General features: G+C 34.8%; 1 protein-coding gene across 3 annotated transcripts in view; it reads right to left on the bottom strand.

The window, feature by feature from the left end:
• The window catches only part of FCHO2 (FCH and mu domain containing endocytic adaptor 2), an 80,582-nt gene that overhangs the window by 34,270 nt on the left and 23,926 nt on the right, over positions 1 to 22,386 (bottom strand). For all 3 annotated transcript variants that reach the window (XM_079330011.1, XM_079330012.1, XM_079330013.1), the window contains exons 9-11: positions 6,689 to 6,733; positions 4,931 to 5,003; positions 1,939 to 1,963 (exon numbers count right to left, since the gene is read on the bottom strand). In XM_079330011.1, the coding sequence (XP_079186137.1) occupies positions 1,939 to 1,963; positions 4,931 to 5,003; positions 6,689 to 6,733 (143 nt within the window). The remainder of the gene's footprint in view (positions 1 to 1,938; positions 1,964 to 4,930; positions 5,004 to 6,688; positions 6,734 to 22,386) is intronic.

The raw sequence follows: 22,386 nt of genomic DNA, 5'->3' as shown, positions 1-22,386 counted from the left end.
CAGAGAATACAAGTTTGATAGACTGTAATACACATTTTAGACTAGTGAGGAGTCTTTCATGATATTGACTACATAAAATGTTCAAAGATGCACAGTAGAACACAGAACTGGTAGATCATGCATAGAAATCAGTCTTTCTACATCCTTACCTCAAAAATTTGCAATGTTTTTACCTCGGTGCTTATATTTATATGTAACTGAGGAGTGGTTCTCTCTTACATTCCTTTCACACAATTAAATTTATTGACAAATAAACAAAAGCCACCTTTTAAAAAATTATCATATTAATCATACATATGCTGGACAGGTTTTCTGCGAGTGACCAAAACTGACAAAATAACTGGGATAAATTGAATTTTCTGAGGGCCATTCCTCAGTATTTCCTAGTAATCAAACACAAATTACAGCTGCTTTAATTTTTTTCTGTTTATAGTTTTCCAAGTTCAATATCTTGAAATGTATAATTTATTGCAATTATCCATATAAAACAAATCCTCCTAGAGATGATAGAGACTGTTTAAAATATTTAGATCAGGTTTGAAAAATTAAACAAAAACCAAGTCAAGAAGTAAAAGCCAAGAAAAATAACAAACATTTCATATGAGACCTTTCAGAAGAGGACTCCAACCTTAAAACATAAAAGCACTTTGAAATGCTTGTTTGTAAGGGGTGAAATGAATCTCATATAAATTTTTTCATCAGCAAGAAAGAATTTCAAACCAAATTGAAACCAAGTTGAATCTTTCAAAATAACTGTTTTCGAAAAACATGCAGAACAAAATAAGCAAAAAACCAAACATTTCAAGTCAAATCTCGTTCTGGTTCATTCTAATGACTCAACTTGAATTGTCAAATGATTTTACTTCCATAAGAAGCTTGATAATTATAAGGATGGTTACTTTCTTCTAAATGTAAGAAAATGTTATTTTACTTAAATATAAAAGAACTGTCTTGGCAAGAATGACACATTTGGTCTTACACATCTAGTTCTCTTATGTGGCAAAATTTACTTTTCCCCATTTAGAAGGATAGTTTTACTAGATGTTTCAAATCAAGTTTCTCAAAACAAGTTTTAATATTAGAGACTAAAATCTCCCAGTTACCAAATAAAAATAAGAAATCCACAAAATAAGTGAATTCAAAAACTTAAATTGCATAATATAATTGCCACCTAAATGAATGAATGAACAAGAAACAAATTGATCTACAGAAAATAACTCAGATTACTCTGTAAATTTTTTCCAAATACAGCTATAGGGAGTTGTAATCTTTGTTATATATTAATTCAAGAGAACATACATGATTGCATAAAAAGAAAAGACTAAATTAAGAAAATAAAAAAATCATGAACATATTTAATTTAATTTGAAATGATCACTTACATGAATTAACTAAAAACTTGTAAGACATATCACAGACCTAACTAACAGTAATGAAAACTAGATCATTAATAAAGTGCATCTAGAAATGCTGCTGCATCTAAAGCCATATTTTAAACAGTATATTCCTACACTCTATTGGTAGTGGTAAAGCAGAGCCCAATCAATACTAGAAGGAAAGAAACAGTAATAAGCAGAGGAATATGTCTATAAAAAATTGAGTCCACAACAAACTAAACCTTTTTCTTTCTTAGAATCAATAGCCAAGGAATTAAAACTATAAGCTGAAAAATAAAGTAACATATATTTGCAGTGAAAACACCTTGCTTAAAAACTAAAATTATTTGGAAACAAAAATATATTACTGACACTTATTTTGTACACACTGCTGAAGATCATGTACTGCACAAAATTAACACTTTGAGTATGCTATGAAAACACTAAATCCTCTATCAGATAAATTATGTATTGCAAGGACTGTATGTAAGTTAAATTTCACCAGATTGTAGGGTTTGATAGTATTAGTATATGCATTTATTTTGGAAATAAGTCTACTTACAACTGAGTCTGCATCTGGACACTCCCTATTAAAAAAAAAAAAAAAAAAAAAAAGAAAATTTACAATTATAAAATACACGGCATATTTTATTCACATAATTTCCCCTTCAATATTATCAATTAATTTAAAACAGAGCATTTGACTCTTTTACCTCTCAGACTATTAAATAATCCACATTCAACACAATGAGATTTAAATAACGGCAGACAATTTATGCTGAAAAAACTGCAGAAGAAAAAGTCAAAAGAAATTATGAAAAATGAAGCTCGCATATTAGTGAAAACAATTAAAATAATAACAAAAAAATTAAGGAAAGTGAGGACTACAACACTGTTCTGGATGAATACACTTTAAATTTCAGGTCTTCATGCTTGATGTGTACAATAAGTCAAAGTCACCAATTGCAGTGAAATAGCCTACCCGCAAGTGAAAAATGTATTGGACAAAAACCAGTTCACAAAGAAAATTGTATTTTCTTCAGAGGAATTCAGATCTTCTTCTTTTAGTGTTTCATTCATAGTTGATGTTTGTCAAGCACAGTTGCAGTCAAGTACTAGGAGATGCTGAACTAATAACTGAGTGCCCTCCTAAAAAGCACTTCAAAATATTTTTGGAAAGTTGTCTGCAGAAAGGCAGTGGTTGCAAGCACACTATTCACAAGTGTCAAACTTCTCCACTGCAACTTTGATTTGAGCAGTAGTACTTAAAATAATGAATGACACTGATTCTCTCTGATGTCTTCAGAAAGCAGAAGCAATTACATTTACAGAACGTGGGAATACTTGAGTAGCATACAAGTCCTCTCTAATTTGCACCCTGACAAATACTAATAGTGTAACTGAACAAGAGTGTTTTTATATCATTAATCTAAATATCCTAAACATGCATTTATAGAAAAATAAATGTGGAAAAAAATAAAATGTATTGCAATCTAAAACATCTTCTCTGAAAAAATAATTGGGTTAAAGGCAAAACCCATAGGTTTTACTAAAGTGTGTTAAAAACACGTGCAAAAAACTTGCTAACATGAAAGCATTAATACAAAATTCAGTACAGTATGTTAAGGAAATGACAGTGAGATAAAGGATTCCATCTTCTCTGGAAGGCCTCACACAAAAGAGGATCTATGCCACCGAATTTCTACTTGTTTTACAACTTCGATAGCAATAGAGCTGTTCTGAAAGATGTTTAACTTCTTGGAAAGACAAAGGATTTTTATTCTTTTCTTGAGAGATGTGGTTACAAAAAGTGTCTGTATGCAAACAAGTCAGCCTCAGGTGCATAAAAGTTGAGAAATGTGAAATATGAGGCAAATGAATGAATATAATTCAGCCCACAATGAAGGTTTCTAAAATTAATGAGCTAAGAGATCTCAAACAGAAATGGTAGATCTAGTATCATTCAGAGGAGTACTAACAGCATCTCTCAGGATCTGTTCTATAGATGCAATGAAAACACAGTATGCTACAAACGTTGCTGAGGTGGTAAATGAGGACATCAGGCTGTAGACAAGTGTACTTTTAAATCACTAGATTTATCACTCTTAAAATTAAAGAAATGGGTCGTGTTTATGCTATAAAGCAACATAAGGGAATTTAAGGATTGTAGATAAAAACTGAAACAACCAAATCATGCAAAGCAGCGGTTAGAAGTGCAAGCCTTGGCTAAACTAGAGTGATATGTAAGAGAATGCACCCTGTGGGGTATTTCCCTGAATTTAAACCATTACTAGACACACCACCAGTGCAGGAATTAAGACTTTAAAAACTCTCTCGACAAACTGAAAAGCCTTCCAACTACAAGAGATTTTCTAGATGTGGAAAGCCTGCCCTACACAAACTAAACAAGCTTACAGACTAATAAAGCACAATACCAAGGGAGGACTTGACTTCTCGGTGCAGAGAAACTTCTGATGACATTTTTATAATTTCCAGTCCCTAACAGAATCATCAGATGATTAATTAAATCAAAAAAATACAGACCAGCAATGTATAGCTCTAAAGAGATAATAAAAGAAGTATCAGGATATATTATGTAAACACATAATGAATCCTCTGTTATTTATTTGTGATGTTCTAGTTCATTTAGTAGGTATAGTTTAATGCAAGAATCTCTGTAAAAGCCTATGGCAAATATTACATAGGATGGATATCATTCCATTATACATTTTTCCTTCTGATCTCAGAATCTAATCAGTTTTGTAGAGTGTGTGAATATAGAAACAAAATACTACTAGCACCTGCTGTTCTTAGGTCATGAATTTTTTCAGCAGTATGTTAAAAAAACTAACACTTGTAAAATACTTTAAAAGTAATTTTTAAAAGTATGTATGCAGCTGTTGCCTCTGGGAGTATTTCTATGTTGTCAAGTTCGTCAAATTGTAAGCTAACTTTTTGAGAAAATACATGTAGAAATTATGAAAAAAATATACTGACCATAAATACTAATATAGACTAATATGTGACTAATTCACCTCAGAACTTATATGTAAACTCACTTTTTACAGATATTTAACTGCTAGGAGACTGAGCACATGCAAAGAATATGGCAAAGGGTATATTTGGGACATCAATCCTGAGCTAGAATGATAGTGTTTGAGATTGGGGTGCACTCATGATAGACTGCATTTTTCTGTCCTTCAACAGTATAGGTAGAAGTTCTTCTCCCAGAAGAATAACTGAAGCTTTAATGCTGCAAACACAGCCATCCACTTTTACCATGTACAGGATTAGGATTAATGTGAGTTACATTATATACAATGCTGAAATGTAGAAGAACAGAAAACTACTTACCTGTGTAGGAAAGAATAAAACATGAGTTGACTACTATGAATACACTCCTGCTTTTATTTAAGATAAAATCCTTGGTCACAAAAGTCATAAATAACTGTGATGTTTTTCTAAACACTTTTTTTTGCTTAAATATCAGCTAATTTTTATTCCCGTTGCTAGTTTTCATACATGACAAGGCTTCAGAGTGGAAATATACTTACACAGATTCAGTATCTTTTTCCTTTTTCATTATTCCTGATAAGCCAAAAGGCTTCCTTTTCCGTGGTTTTATCCCTGTGGAACAAACACTCTTCATTTACCAATCAGAGAGATAAATGCATATTTAGTAACACAGATGCATATGAATGCCAATCTTTTAAATGCTGCCACAGGTATGCAGTGGAAATAGATATGGAGCCAAATTAAGGTAACATTATTCCAATTTGCCTTAAGTAAAATAGCAATTTAAAAAGAAGAAATCAATATAGGGTTAAACACATTAGTAACAAAATCCTTAAAAACAATAGTTTGGATCCCCAAGTTGGGTATACAGACAGTTTTTTAATAGACAGTTTTGAGGAAGAGGTCTCTGCTCACAGAAACTCAACAGGAGCTGTTGCTCCAGTTGATCCTGGAAAGCTAAGGATGAGAAACTGAACATTGCCTTCCCCAACCACAGCACTTCAACACCCTGTCATTATTTCCCTGTGTGTTCCTGGGAGCTATAAGCTCCTTTCCTTTCTCAAAAGTAGGATCTTGGTCCTGTTAAAAACAAGATTGTTTCTTGGCCTTCCAGCTGATGTGAGTTGATGATTTCACAGCACTATGTCCAGCTCCAATACTCACTGATTCTGGAATTATACTTCTTCCCTTTTGTTTCATCCCTGCTTTTAGAACTGGATACATACAGCTACAGTACTGAAAAAAGTTTGCTTTCATTCCCATTTAATGTACTAAAACTAAAACACACTTTAATATTCTCTGACTTACTGCCACATCTGCTTCTTCACAATATTTGCTGAGGCAATGCAGACTGACAAACAAAATGACTAAATGCAAGCATCTGATCCAACTAGTCTACAGTTTGGTTTTGATGCATGATACTATCGACAGCATGCTTTTCTCTTTTCAGTAGAGTGGTAGAAATAACTTGGCTTCTAAAATTAAACCACTGCCAATTTAAGCACTCTATTATAACCTTTACACAAATACCTTATACAGTGCATAAGGAACCTCTCTGCTCCTAGAAATTTTCAGTAAGTCCAAACTTCTCAAACCAGGTAGCTGTAGAGTCAGTAATATATACTGAGGCACAAAATTTTCTCCAAGATTATTTTTAAATGTCTGGGCTTTATTTTTTCTCTGCCTTATGCAGCCCAAAACAATGGCAAACGGAGCATGAGAGCAGTTGCTGAACATGGATCTTCTCTGCTTCAGTTAGAAGAGATTTTAAGTCTCAGCTGAAGTCTTGGCAACTTAAAAGTTTTTAGATGCTATAGCTGTGCTGCTGACTCCTCTGTCCCACAGGTAAAGATACAGCTTATGGAAAGAAAACAGTTCTTAACCACTGAAAACAACCCTCTAAGCAAAATAAGCTGCACCAATAAAGAGTTTGCAATCATAACATACATCAGCCTTAGTTTAACAGATACAGTAATGATGGAAGAGCCCAGGCCATATTTTTACACTTTTAAATTAAGCTACAACACATTCATAAGTGAATAAAACCCAAACCTCTGCAAAGGCAAGCCTTAGCCAAAGCATACTTGTAAGAAACACTAAAATTGCCTGCCCTTCATGTATTAATCTTATGAAAGTTTTATAGGTTTTATTGTCACTGAAGTTTGTTTCTCAAAACAAAAACTGCATTTTAATCTACTAGATCATTTTAAAGTTATACACAATGAGTACCCTTTGTGTCACAGTTCAGCAGTTATCCACAGCATTCCCATGCAAATAACTATGCTATGGCAACTCACCTTCGGCTACACTGGATGTATTACATTCCTCAAACTCAATAGGGCCTTAAAGAAAGGACAATGAAGACAAACATTAGGTCAAATTTAATCTATTTTAATGGCAACAATATTTCCTGAAAATACAAGATTATCTAATTACAAATGTTGGTAGTAACTGAAAGGCACAACTACTCTGCCAATGGCCAAAGATACAGCAAAATCATATAAGTAAAGCATTTTTTCACTCTTTCATACTGAAAAATTGAAATACCAGTATCATCTAACTACAGTTCATTTGAGTTGTATAAGTAAAAATGAAAAAAGAGAAGCTATAGGCCTAATTTCGAAAGTTACACTTTTGCTCACTCTACATTGCTAGTCCTAGTATTTCCTCTCCATAGCAAATTGCCTGCATAGCTAGAAGTGGCATGTAAAATCTTAAACACAGCAATAACGCTTTTTTTTTCAAAAATCTGCAAGACTCAACAGGAGAGAAAAAAAAAAAAAGAAAAAAAAAGCAGCAAACACCAATTAAATTCCACAATTTCTGGATCTAAGCAAATTCATTCCACACATTATATTTGCCACATATTAACAGTCAGTTGCCACTGCAAATTCATGTTCTAAACCTCATTTATTCAATCTGGCTAGGTCTAGAATTTATTTAATCCCACTATGAGACACTTTAGGGAGCAAGTGTATAGAAAACAGCAAAAGTTTCTGTAGGACCTTGTCCAGGAAATGACAGAATCATAGCAGCACTTGTGGAACAGAGAGCACATGCAGGCAAGTGTCTTTTCTTCTAGGCCATGTTGGATTATCTTGTAGCTATATCCACAGAAGAAAAGGTTTAGCATGCTATCACTGTGCCACAATGGTTATTACTTACCTTTCTGCAAACATTTTGATAGCATGCACACAAGTTTATATACAGATATATTACAGATAAGACAAAGGGGAAAAATACTTCTTCTTTTTTTTTTTTTAATTTCAGCACACTGAAAGTATTGATTTATATATACTGTTATATATACTATATATATATACTGTATATATACTATTGATTTATATATGACTGAGTTTGAAAAATTTTCCCAGTCAGTAAAAACAAATCTAAATGTTTGACAAACAGCAGGATCAGAATTTTGGACTAGAACACATCAATATCTCACTTATCATAATGTAATTTTTGGGCCTCCAACTTATGCTCTTGAAAGCAGAATTTTAAAAGACAAATCTCAAATGGCAGTCTTAACTGCCCTTTAAGTTTCAATCAGTAAATTACTTCAAATGCAAGTCTAATTATTCAGTATAGCAAGACAAGATGCAATTTCCTAACAGCTCTCTCAATCTGTTACACATCATAAACACATGTGCATTTTAAGCTGGTCTTCCAATCCTTTCTCCCTTGCTCTCCGCTGTTGCTACAGTAAAACAAAGTCAGCATGCTCCAAAACGAAGCAAACCTGGGTATCTTGTAAAACAAAAGGACAGGAAAACTGTTTTTCATAACTGCACGTCTACATCTCCATATTGATGTAATGAACATTTTATTTTACAAAATTAAACTAGTGTTCAAAGGATAAGCAAGTCATTCATAAAAATGCCATCAAATGTAGAAGCTGAAGAACACAACCATTACAGCTTCAGAACTAGACTTCAGACCTCTCATTTTTCATCACTTTGCTAATGATTCAACTACTTCTGTTTCTTGTTTCTATACATAGTCTCATTTTGCTAGGAAAAAAATTTTTAAAAGTCAAAACAATCACACTCATACCCAAAATAAAAGAAATAAACCTGCAAACACTGAGACTTAAATATTCAGAGGAATAAAATACTCAGGATTTTTCAGAATTCCGCCATTGCATTACACTTTCCAGCTAGTAAGAGTGAACCCCTGAATTTTAAGACTTTTATACCAATGATTAAAAGAAATAATGAAGGCTCAAGTATAGCTCATCCATATTTCAGATCAGTATCTTAACTTCCACTTCTAAAATAAGCAGAAAGAAAATATTTTCTTTAACTAGACATTCAAGTTCCTCTATTTTTTTCCATTATGCTTGGCTAAAACACTTGCCTTTAAAGGTGAGGTTCTTACACTTTGTAAGAATTTTTATTTGAAGACACATTCTTCCTTACTAGAGAAGCACACAGACATCATGTCAATTAGTTAAAATTCAAAACCCTATTTTGGTAGTAATTTATCTTTCCTCCTAAAATTTGTACAGGGCCCTTCTTCCTTTGGAATTTCAGAAATTCATGTCAGTGGCTGTCTCTAATTAGCTGAGCTGGTGAGGGCACAGTGCTAGTAGCACCAAGGTTGTGTTGGTGTTACTATCTCTCTATGGACTATTCAGTTAAGAGCTAGATTTGATGATCCTTGTGGGTGCCTTACAACTAAGAATATTTCTACATCTGTGAATACAGCTTGCCTTTTTAAATGGAGCAGAGTGAAATTTGCAATAGTTTTAAATTTTATGACAAGTTTTGTTCTGTAACTTCAAACCTCCCAACAGTTCTTCGTATATTTTTGCCATAAAGAATATCATATTTTGCCTTGGGTATTTTTAAATCAAAGTAACATTTCAGAAATAGACATTTCCTATGGCACACTAAATTAGTGTACTAATTTAGAAAACAGGATAGCTGTGAGAAGCTTTCAGTAGCCTGCATAACAGCTGGAGTCTCCAGTGGGCAGATGTCTTTGAGTCCAAAGAAGTGAAAATACTGTTGTTCAGCCAGCACTGTGTGTTGTCACCATGCTGTCCCTGCTAGAACCACTTGCAGTCTCCTAGTCAGCCAGAAGGCCTTAGGTGCACATACTGTTACGGGAGCATAGCATCAATAAGGACTTCAAACAGCATTCCTTGGATTTTCCAGCATTTCAGCATTGCCCACTGTCCATGTAGAACACGGAAACAAAAGCAGCTGCGATAGAACTGCAAAAAAATCCCCCAAACTTCTAAAAATTGACAACTTAGAAAGCTTCCTCCTCTGCAACACCGTAATGTCTATTTTTCTGATTCCTTAATCAGAAGTCAAGAAGTCAGAAGTTGCTACAGTCAAGAACTACCAGTGGATTGTCATTAATGGAGAATGTTATTGATGTAATATACAAATGGAAGTCAAAACATGCAAACTTAATGTCCTGCTATCTCAATACCTTCTGTAATAACAACATGAAAATTTTACAGTGGATGCATTGCCTCTATAAGGCAGAAAGTTTTCAGAACAGACTTGTGCCCAAATATTGTAGTGTAGACAAATGCTTAACACCAAGAAAGACTTCAGCTCAAAATCTGGATGATTACAATGGCTAAAACTTTTGATGCAAGTAAACAAGTTCACTGTCCATTGCAATATTTAAAGAAAGAAAAGCAGTTGCTTCACATTTCAGTAGTGTTGATGTTGGGGACTGAAGTCATTCCCTGAAGCAGTCTCTAGAGAGAGAGAGTCCATGCTATATGGTAGCCTAAAACACTGAAAAAACCATCTAAATGTTGCCACAGTGCAGTGCAGGTGATAATGCTGATAACACTGCTATTTGGCAGTACTGCAATCAAAGCACTAAAATTTCCTTTGATCTTTTTCTCATAACAAGACAATAAAGTGAATTGAGAAGGAAGCCTATTATCAAGCACTCATATGAAGACAAAAACAAATTCTAGAACCACAGCAGTATTGTAAAAATCAAAAAGACTTTTCAAGACTTTTTTTGAGTAATAAAAAGTTATAGCTGAGATCTCGACCAATCCCTGCAAAGGTCTCTAAATCAATGTTCTGTTGCAAGGAGAGCACAACTTTCAAAAAGTCTACTCTGCCTGCTGCTAAATTAATTCTTACATTGGTAACACTGCCTTTAACACCTCAAATACCTCTACATAGACTTGTATGTATTTGATACTTTAGACAAACAGAATATAAAAAAATTAATAAATACAGCGTATAAATGTAGGGTTAGCCTCTGTAACAGAAAGAGACATGAGTATCTAGTGGGATTTCACTAACTTAAGAATATATACCTAGCTATCTGGCTGTTAATGAGAAATGTAGTATTCTACAAAGTAAGCAGGCGTCAAAAATCAGTAAGCTCCTCTAACTGTACAAAAAAATTTCCGGCAAGCATCATCACAAGCTATGCTGAGTTTTTTAATGCTCACAATATTCTACCAACTGGAACAGATAAGGACAAGAAGAGAAAGCAAATGGAGTATGGTTTCACAAACACAAGGAGGCAGACAGCTGCTAATTGACAAGAGACTAAAGCAAATACAACAGGACTGGGTCAGTTTCTAGGCTCTTGAAAATGAAGAAGCTTTGCTTTGCTGGAACAGAAAAAGTAATTTGCATAAATGGAGAATTTTTATTTTTGTTAATATAATTTACAAGTGATGCATTCATAACTTAAGCACCAGTGAGTGAGTCTGCATCTCAGGCTGCATCTCCTAGACTGTTCAGTAACTACATGCAATGTTTCTCTTGTTACAAGTGGCTTGTGAGTATGTGAGATTTCATGCAACTAAAGGCAGAGTATACAGCTAGCAATAAGGAGATAAAGTTCTTATTGGCAGACAAATGAAGGAGATGTAATTGCACTGTACATTATATTACAGAATCTCCTACATATTTAGCTCACATCTATGGGAACAGTACTTTCAGAGTATATTCAAGGCAGGTACGGAAACCACCTTTATAACCACTATCTTATACCTGCTACTTAAAAAAACCCTCTGAGATACAGATTTTCTAGCCTGTCTGCATAACATTACATAAAACTTTTGTGAGCAACACATCAGGAGAATGTTTTGCTAATGTCAAAACAATAATATAATTCATACTTCCCTCAGTTGAGAGGGGAAAAATTATTGTATTGTTTGGACTCTTAAATAAACAAGTCAAATCCAAAAATCAACCAATATTACTAGTAGGGAAAACATAATATTATGTCATACCCTGAAAAAGTGCCCCCAGTAAGTATATCAATGAACTGGAAAATCCCACAGAGCTAAAAAGTTAAACAAATCAAGAAGTCAACAAATCAAATAAGAACTGCTTTACATTTGCATCTGCTTTTGAAAACTGTCTCCTTTCTAGCTTAAGGGGCGCATGCATGACAGAAAGAAACACTATATTGCTATTAACTGCATCTAACTTTCAGTAACTGGAAACACTCAGACCCTAAGAACACTCCCAACACTGCCTTTCTCTGCAACCCAAGGAATCAGTTTACACACATGCATGCACATATAAACATTAACATATCTGTGTCAAGCAAAATCTTTTAAAAATACTCTATAAATCTATACCTGTAGTTATAGATACAATGACAAATGATATTCATGTTTTCGACAAAAACAGAAGTTTGTTCTGAGCGTAAATCATGCATGAAAGGAGGACAGTTTTTTTAAACTGCATATGCTTCACATGCTGCTTCAAATGGCAAAGCTTTGCGTGCCTGGCTCAGTGCCAGTTGACAGCTCAGCTGGATATCAATGCACATTCTGACCCCCCTTGCAGCGTGTCACTTCTGAATTGTTTCCGCAGTAGAAAGTTTATTCAACCTCTCTCTCAAATTCAGTGGACCGACCATCATTCTGCTATTTAATCATAGCAGAACAGGTTATTTTTCTGACAGCACTAAAGCCAGACAGCAGTTCCTAATGAACAGCTTGATACAAGTGGAATTTCGACTGTTTTAGCCTCAATTAATTCTGCTGTCAAAACAAATGACTGCTTTTAGTGTTTAGATGTCAAGCTGCATCACAAAGGTCAATTTTGTATGTACACAAACATACAAGCAATCTTTTTCTTGCTATCATCTGATCCTGTGATATGTTTAACAAAAAATTTCAAGCTTTCAAATTCAGAAGCCAGCAAGCTCAAATATATTTTGTCAACATCAATGTTTCTAACATTAGCTTCCTATTTTTATTGACTGTTCATACATGAGAAATTATTTTAGAAAATAATAAGAAATTTTTTTTCCTAGGAAAGGACTTCTTATTCTACATTAAAAAAAAAAAAAAAAAAAAAAAAGAAGAAAAGAAAACAAATTAAAGCACATCTTATTTGGAGGAGTGCAGACTAAAGATGAACAGCTGTTTTCTTTGAGCTAAATTTCATACATGTGATACAGTTATGATGCTAGTACCAAACTACTACAAGCAAATCTTAATTTATGGATTTGATTAATTCTTCCTTGCCTCAAAGAGGATAAGGGGCAAAAAAAAAAACCAGGCCTAATAGTCAGTCTGAGAGAAAATACTGAAATAATACTGTTAAAATCTTATCCTTTGATGCAATTCAATAAATACAGTTCCACCACACCATTTCTGAATTTCTAACTAGTCTGTTATATCCTCAGAGTGATATATCAGCCTAGCTGAAACACAGCATCTAGAGATGTTGAATGCTTCACCAAATATTCCTTTAAAAAATAGTATTCATTTAAGGAAACAACCCAAAAGATAGAGGTGATAGTGGCATCAGAAATAATGGCAATTATCATAGCAACATACACATCACTTTCTTAGAAATAATCTTTTCAGATGAAGAATTAACATATGATGAAAGCATCTAAACAAACAATCGATTTTAACCTTAATTCTGTTACTGCTACTAGGCTTCCATTCCTGCACTCCATTCACCAGATCAAAAGAAACATTACCCATCTCAGGCTTTTCTGGTACTTTGGCATAAAATCTATGTTAATACAGCAAGTATTTTATACTCAGGGGACACCATTTCTGTGTGGCCAACAGAGCAAAAATAAAGCAGCAAAGGATCATAATCTGAGTAGCCTTAAAATAACTCTTATCAATTAAGATGTTCATCATAAGAAGGAAAGATCAAATTTTTTTTTCTCTAAAATAAAAAGGTGGCAAACATCAGATACAAATTATTTTTCTTTGCTCTGGTAACACAAGAATTTTCAAGAGACAGGAAACATGTACCAAAGAGGGGGATGATTCAAGGTAGAGATCCATCTAGGCTGCAACACCTGAGTATGACAATAAACACTGCAAGTTTCAGCTATGATCCGTGGAAGTGGAGTCTGTGTGCAGCAGAATAATGTCAGCTAATATACCAATATGCAGAGCATTATGACCCCTTTTCTCGTCCTTTTCTGCTCTTGCTTTTGCCACAGCTTCACTCCATATTTTCTCTCTGACTGCATGAACAACAGGACGTGAGATATGGTTGGTTTTAAATAATCACAAGCAATGTGGCAGGCCAACATACACAATACATACAAACACATACTCAGCTGTCTGCTGACTCTCCAAATGAGTAGTAATTCTGTCTCTAGCAACCTCATTTCTACACTCTCCTTTTCCATCAAATTGTATGGAAAGTAGCAGTCTTATGAAAACTGAAGGAGAGGTATGGAAAAAGTACTAAGCAAGAGCATAATTCTAGTCTATATATGTAAGTATCGGTAACAAATGGCTTTGCCAGTCTACATGGTGTGTGATGTACCTGCTGAAGATAAGACCATGCAAATATGCAGTGATGAAAGACACATTCACTTTTAAGAAGATTCAGCTAAGATTCTGGGACACTAGACACTGTAAATATGTCAATAAATTTTTCAGTATATGTCAGTAAATATTTTCAAAGACAGCTTCAAAGAGTCACATCTTTTTTAGCAGCCACACATTCTCCCTGTAAACAAAGAAATGTATGATTTCTTACTGAAATTCTGAACTTAAGCCCATGAAATCATCAGAGGTTAAGATGTTTAATGCGACCTTAAGCAGCAAAAGTAGGGTAATATATTTCATAGTACCCAGAATTTTCAGGCAAAAAGATCTTTTTTCCATTAGAAAACAAAGAACATTTCCTACTTTAAAAGGAAAATATACCACAAATAAATAAGTTCAAAATATCCAACCTTTCCTAAATACTATTGACATAAAAATTTATGGTTTTTATATAAGTAACGTACAGGTCACTTTATCAGCATAAAACATATCTCAGTATGTTTTTTTCTATTTTCAGGTGTTTTGAAGCTATTCAGTTTTTCTGGTCATAGTAGAATCCATCACACACCCTACTGCATTTTCTGATGACTGTCATCTATTTAATACATTCTTCTTATTTAAGTTACTGAAATGCATCCTGTAGTCCCAAAAACCTCTTTTAAATGTCAGGCTGCAACTAATTTGCTTGCCTGTAGAAAGAAAATTTGAGTGTGACAAGAGTACTTTATCTTACTGAGTGCTCTAGATTATTCACAATCTAGCTTTTGCCCTGTTATGCCTACTGATGTTGTCTAAGATACTTTTATCAATGCTATGGTTCTTCCACTTCCATTCAAGCATTTTTTCAATAAAACTTGCTCCTTTGTAACTCTCCAGACCATTAAAAATAAATAAATAGCATCCTAAAACAAGTTTACAACTTAGATATATGTACTTATTAAAAATCTGTGCTGGCAGATCAGACTAGAAGCCCACAGAAGCTTTGGTAGTTTGTTGAAAGGACCAAATTTTGCAGGCGAAACAAAATAGATATCTAGGACAGCAATTAAGATACATTTGTTGGTACAGCTTTCCAGCTTGTAGCTCCTAATCAAAAACAGTTCTACTGCATAAGACCCTTGGAAGACATTCATACTTAATTTCTTCAATTAACTTCTGAAATACACCAGTAATCTGTCTTTCTTTATAAATAATCCTTTGCTGAATTCCTAGGACACTGTTGGTGTTGATAAACTAAGCTCATTCCTCAGTCAGTCTTCTGTGTAGATCTGAATGTGGGCACAGTCTTTGAGAAATTGTGACACTCCAAGCTATTTATGCATTTAACCACAAGCGTCAGCAGCACTAAAGTATTCACAGTATTCAAAAAAAAATACAAAGACAATAATTTACAAGAACATAAAATAAATACTTGCTTTGTTACCCTTCCCCGTGGAAAAGAAGCTCAAAGATGTCCTGCAGAGCTGTTCAAAAGTCAGTATTAACCATTTTCAGTGTTTATTTCCACCTACTTTGTAACTTGTTTAGTGTCCTAGAAAAGTATTTTTAAATGTGCTGTGAACTACTATGTTATCAAACAAACCCATGGAAAAAAATAAATGCCACACCCAGTACTGTTTAAAGTATTTCTTTCAAAGCGGAGTTCATTATTTAACTACGCAAAATGCTAGTAAGCTTTAATCAAAGAAACATCAATACTTGATGTTGCCTCTCAAACTCTGGGAAAGAATTGTTTCTAACTTGTTTCTAGAAGTTTTTAGGAGTAATAAACTTATACTTAACCCTCTTTTTCTCTCCTCACTGTTTGATCTCATTAATTTGGTACATTTCTTTATTAGATTCCGGACATGCAGTGTAACACAAATAACTTAATAGGAGTACTAATATGGAGTGAGCACAACTATGCCTTAACACTATCAGCACTACCTTTCACCTGTGCTGCAGCTCACTTTGGCACTCTTGCATTTGCTTTGGGAAAAACACATTAGCAGTACTTCTCATGACATTTAGGACTAAAAGGCTCACAATAGGCATTTGCAAAACACCTACATGTGTGTGATAAATTCACACCAAATTTTGCACTAACACCACTGCCAACAGACTGCCACATGAAACACTCTAATAAAATAATTCTGTCAAGTTCATGGAATCAGAAATCAGTTGAATTAAAGGCTAGGTAAAATTTGGGGTTTAGATGTTTATTAAACTTGAAGCTTCAATGCTTGATGATGTCTGCTAACAGACACAGCTCCCAAATGCGGTCTCTCAGAACAGAAAATGATCGCTAACACACTAAGGAAAGTGCCAGGATTTTTTTTGCTGGTATGTGCTACCTTGTGAAAAAGTAGCGATCCTGACATTATAGCAGTTCTAACTCACTGAAAAATGTATCGACTTAGTCTACTTAATACCATTTCCAGAACGTAATTTAGGATTTTTTTGTCATTTAGAAATTATGTCTCCACTTGACATGCATGACCTTACTCTTTTCTATTACTGGAGTCTTGAAACTATTTCTTCTGCATGGGCAAATAAAATAAAATAGGTCTTTAACAGGTCCAAAAATCAACAGGCTAAACTTTTTTTTTTTAATCAGCAGTATTGGTTACTGACCAATTTGTCAATTTTTGCATTTGGTGGAAGGAAGAAATAGAATAGAAATACTACGTCTGTTCTTTCTGAATCTTGTTATCTATGGAATAACCATTTTAATAAAAATATTTGTACTATATTATAGTATACATACATATAATATCTAAAATGACAAGAGAAACAAAAGTCAAATACTTTACTGTAAGTGCAAAAGTCAGTGATGGCTGACCAACAGCAACTGTTGAAAATAAACTTTGTAAAGTATTGTTATCAAAGAGTAGATGAATTGCAGGTGTCAGTTTTCAATATTTTTTTTAAATGCAAACCTCTTTAAGGCCCTGTAAAAAGTTTAAATTTACTGAATGGATAATGAAAGGAGACAAGTATTTTTATGGGCTTACAGATTGTGAAACACAGATCAAGCTAGTACAAAACCAATACTTCTTAAAAAATGACTACAGCTGAAAACGACCCAATGCTTTTCTCAAACTAAATAATGGCACAGCATATTGTCATCATTGTAGTAATTGTCATCTGCATATGACAATTGTATAATTGTTTCATTGGAGAACTAGAGAGCAAACCTAAGGCTTTCCATTTTAAAAATCTGCATTACAATAGAATTGATTTCATTTTTAATATTTTTAAGAAAAAAGGGGAAAAGCAGAGGAACAAACTACCACTAACAAGGGTACCAAATGGAACAAACCACTAACAATGATACCACAAGAAATTAATGAAGACAAAGGCCTTCTACAATGGGATTACATCACTGTAATAAGGGAAGAACAACCCATGTCATCTATCTGTATTTTGCAAACCATTTGACAGTGTTTTGCATGATATCTTACTCTGCAAACTGGAGATACATATAATTGGCAGGGATCCACTTGGTGGATAAAGAATTGGCTGGATGGTTGCACTCAACGAGTTGCCATCAGAAGTTCCATGTCCAAGTGGAAAGCAGTGACAAGTGGTGTTCCTCAGGAGATCAGTATTGGGATTGGTGCTGTGTAACATCTTTGTCAGTGATATGGACAGCTGGGAGTACCCTCAACAAGTTTGCCAGTGATATTAAGCTGTGTGGTGGCATGGTGGACACACTAGAGAGAAGGAATGCCATTCAGAGGGACCTAGAACAGGCCCAAGAGGATGGGCATGTGCAAACCTCTGGAAATTCAAAAAGGCCAACTGCAGGATTCCAGGCCACGGAATTCTAAGCACAAATACAGGCTGGGCAGAGAATGGGTTGAGAGCAGCCTTCTGAAAGAAAGATGTGGTGGTGTTCATGGACAAGCAGCTTAGTATGACTCAGTCATGGGCACTCACAGCCCAGATAGCCAGTTGTATCCTGAACTGCATCCAAAAGAGTGTGGGCAGGAGGACAAGAGGGTATTCTATCTTCTGCTCCATTCAGGTGACACCCCACTTGTAGTACTGCATCCAGCTCTGGGGTCTCCAGCACAAAATGATACCCCGCTGAATTGACTTCAGAGGGGGGCAACTATATTCATCAGAGGGTCTGGAGCATCTGTCCTACAAGGAAAAGCTGAGAGAGTTGGGGCTGTTCAGCCTGAGGAATAGAAGGTTCCATGGAGAACTCAGAATACCTTCTACTACTTACAGTGGGCCTACAAGAAAGGTTGAAGAAGGCCTTTTCTCATGGGCATAGGAAGAAGGCAATAACCTTAACATACAGGAGCACAGGTTTAGATTAAACACTAGAACGAAATTCTTTACTCTGAGGTTGCTGAAAATCTTTACTGTGAGGGTGCTGGAATGAGTTGCCCAGAGAGGCTGTAGATGTCCCATCTCTGAAAGTGTTCAAGGCCAGGCTGGATGGAGCCTTCTGGGAGAACTATGTAGTGAGCAAAAAACTAATGCAGGAACAAACACATACATTTAGTTCCCCATATTTGAAAAGAGGACATGGTAATTCAGTAACTTAAATTAAAACTACAACTACAGATATATAGGCATTCACTAACTTTTAAAAAGATATTTGATACTAACCCAACAATTTCAAATATAAAATCTAAAAAGAACATAAGCTTAAACTTAACTTTGGTCTTGTGCACCAACACCACACACTGGAACAAATCAATTTTTTAACAGATTAATAGAAGGTTAAGTATCTATAGCTAGAGCTCACTGATATGTCATTAATCTGGAATAAGATTACTCTGATATCACTTCCACTATTGATTTAAATATACTTTGGAAGAAAAGCAGATATTTTCCACCATACAATAAATTAATTTTCCAAGGAATATGAAGCAACAGACTATAACAAACAGGAAACCAATCAGTCAGAAGCAGGCAAGTTTTGATGAACATTGCAAGACCATATGAATGATTAAGCATCTTCCAACTGATGGCACTGAATCTGCTATTAAACCTAACATCAGGAACATATTATAGAATCCTAGAATGGTTTGGGCTGGAAGGGACTTCTAAAGCACATCTAGTCCAACCCCACTGTGCTGAGCAGAGACATCTTGGGCAAGATCAGGTTGCTCAGAGTCCTGTCAAACATGACCGTGAATGGTTCCATGGATGGGAAAATTACCCCTTCTTTGGGTAAAACACTTTTAGTGTTTCACTACCCTCATGATAAAAAATGCCTTACTTATATCTAGTCTGAATTTACTGTCTTTTAGCTCAAAAATATTACTTCTTGCCATATCACTACAGGCCCTATTTTCTTGCCCCTGTCTTTCTTATACGGCTGTTTTAAGTAATGGAAGGCCACAATCAGTTCTTCCTGGAGCATACTGTTCTCCAGGCTGTACAGCCTCAATTCTCTTACCCTGATCTCACAGGAGAGGTGTCTTAATAAACTTGGTGTCTCTCCTCTGGACCACCCCAACAATTCCATGTCCTTCCTGTGCTGGGAGCCCAGAGCTGGTGCAGCACTGCAGGTGGGGTCTCAGCAGAGCAGAGGGGCAGAATCCCCCTGGCCCTGCTGCCCACTCTGCTCTGGATGCACCCAGCACACGTTTGGCTCTCTGGGCTGGCAGTGCCATGGCTGGGTCATGTCCAGCCTCTCACCCACCAGCACCCCCAAGTCCTTCTGGGCAGGGCTGCTCTGATCTGTCCATCCCCAGCCTGTGTTGGTACCAGAAGTTGCCCTGACCCTGGTGTAGCATCTTGCTCTTGGTCTTGTTAAATCTCATAAGGACCACATAAGGTCCCATTCTTTGATGTCATCCTGGTTCTGGCAGATGTTAGAGGCAGTTCAGGGAACACATTAAATTCTGATCTGAAGCCTTACTGGTTCTGCCAGCTTTGTTTTTAAGTGTTTTACACTAAGAGACTTTCTTTTTAGTTAAAATTAAAGATTTGCAACTGAATGTAAGTGATTTGGTCTTTAGTTTTGGGGTTTTTTACACTGAATGGAAGTCAGAAAACAAAAATTATTACTTCTTCAACTATTGTGTTATTAAAACCTATAAACTCTAAACTGATTTAAAAAAGAAAAAGCTAAAACAAATTCAGTGAGACACAGGTTATAAAGCTGACTAGGTAAGTCATTTAGATAGCAATGCAAAAAGAACCATTGTAAAGAAGTTCCTGAGTGAATTAAAAAACTCTCACAAAGCATTACTGTTTGAAAGAAAATCTGTTATTTGTACAAGAAAAGTTGAATTTCAGATGCCCTTGTACAATGTGCTGGAAGAAATAAGCCACCAGAGGGAGCCCATATATTCTGGTAAAGAGGTCATCACTGAAGAGATACATTTCAGATATGCAATAAACTTCACTGTAAATGGTCTGTAGTTCTCCATAATAAAACAGTCCTCATTGGTACTTAATTTTAGATTCATTCTGATTTTTACAAATATAAAGAAAAGCAAGTGAACTCAGCTGCAAAGAACTATAAATAGATATAATACACCAAAATAAACTAAAATACTTCATTATGCATTGCCTTTTTAGCTTATTATATCTGAAAGTATTCACCATCTCACTTATCATAGGAACCCACAAATAATATGGATGAAAAAAAGCCTAGTCCGGGGGAATTTTAAAGTATTACTTTTAAACAGATTTAGGTCAGAACCAATAGTGACATCCAGAAGACAGTTTTTCTGCATTTGTTTTGTAAGCTAAGTCAGTACCAGATTTTTACATTGAATATTTAGATTTTTATGTTCAGCCTAATCAATAAATACATCCCACCGACTTTCAACATTTGCTCCATTAATATCTTTTCACCATCAAGAGTTCTCAGACGCAAAAAATTAAGGGTTTAATAAAGAAAAAGCAGTCCTTAACAGTGGATGTTTCCTTTTCATTCTCATAAGGCTGATACCTCACACTTTGCCTTCCAAATCTCTCAAACTGTCAAAGTTTCATGATATTAAGATAATAAAACAAATATATTAGAAGCAGTAAGCATAATTAACATCATTAATGGTCCATGTTGCTACTCTTTAACACTTCAAAACTTCTTGTGAATTTGTATTCTTTTGTGGCTGAATTTGATTACGCTTTCTCACTGCACCATGACTGCTTGCCAAAGTTGATATCAATACAATAATTTAATACCATAAAAATAACATTCGAGCTACATACATTTACACACTAAATGTGTTATCTTTCCTTAAAATATTTCACTTAACTTTCTTAGAATACATTTGAAGAAGTTTTTACTTAGCCCCAGAGAGCATAGATGGGATTTGAAGAACTGCAAAGCAGCAAGTATAAAATGTAATGTAATTTCTCCATTAATTTAAAAAGTGAAGTATTATTTCTCTTAAAATTACAATGTTGTCTGGCAAAACACACACTAATAGCATGGATGACTTGAAGCTCAATGTTCTAGGGCAAATTAGGAAGGATCTTTGTAAACCAGCCAGTCAAAACCCAGCAAGATGGAGATCATTAGCCATGACATCTTGGCAGCAGCTAATCAAAGAGGTTTGAAATTGTCACGTCTTTGTCCTATTTCAGACGAACTGAACTTGATACCTACACTTTTTCTTTTTGATCTTTACTGAAAAATTGATAACTACACAGAAAATTTTCAAAAATTGTTCCAGATGTAATCTTACCTCAGCCCACTTGGATATCAGCATTAGAGGATCACAGAAAGAATATGAAACAATGGCATGTTAAAAACACCTCACAGACACATTGCAAGATACCTAATAATATTTAACAGTTTATTAGAAATTTTCATTATCTACTCTGGTATGTATATTCTTGCTCTGGCAAAAAAAATCTTTGTGTTCTTCTACTAGAAGACAGAGATACTAGTGAGGACTCCCAGGGCTGAAGGAAACAGTACTACTAATTCCTGTATTTACACATCTAGTGACTGTATATTCATGCCAATATTAAAGTGACACTATATAGGCAGTACTGTGAGAATGCCTTTTTATGTCATTCCAGGAATGTCTTACCACACCCAACCAGCTGTACCTTCAGAAAGTACTATTCAATTTGCTTCTTAATAAAGAAGCAATACACATTATTATACATTAAAATACATTCTATAAAAAAATAGTTATTGCATATCTATTAAAATGATAATTTGGTAAGTTGAACAAACTGATGAAACTGTTCCAATAGTTCAATAAACAGCTTTATAGTCATCTGTTATGAATATGTTTATACAGAATAAAGTTCTGA

Source organism: Erithacus rubecula, assembly GCF_903797595.1.
Source record: "Erithacus rubecula genome assembly, chromosome: Z".
Classification (NCBI taxonomy): Eukaryota; Metazoa; Chordata; class Aves; order Passeriformes; family Muscicapidae; genus Erithacus; species Erithacus rubecula.
The sequence above is the reverse complement of the archived record's forward strand: the minus strand, read 5'-3'. Positions and strand labels throughout refer to the sequence as shown.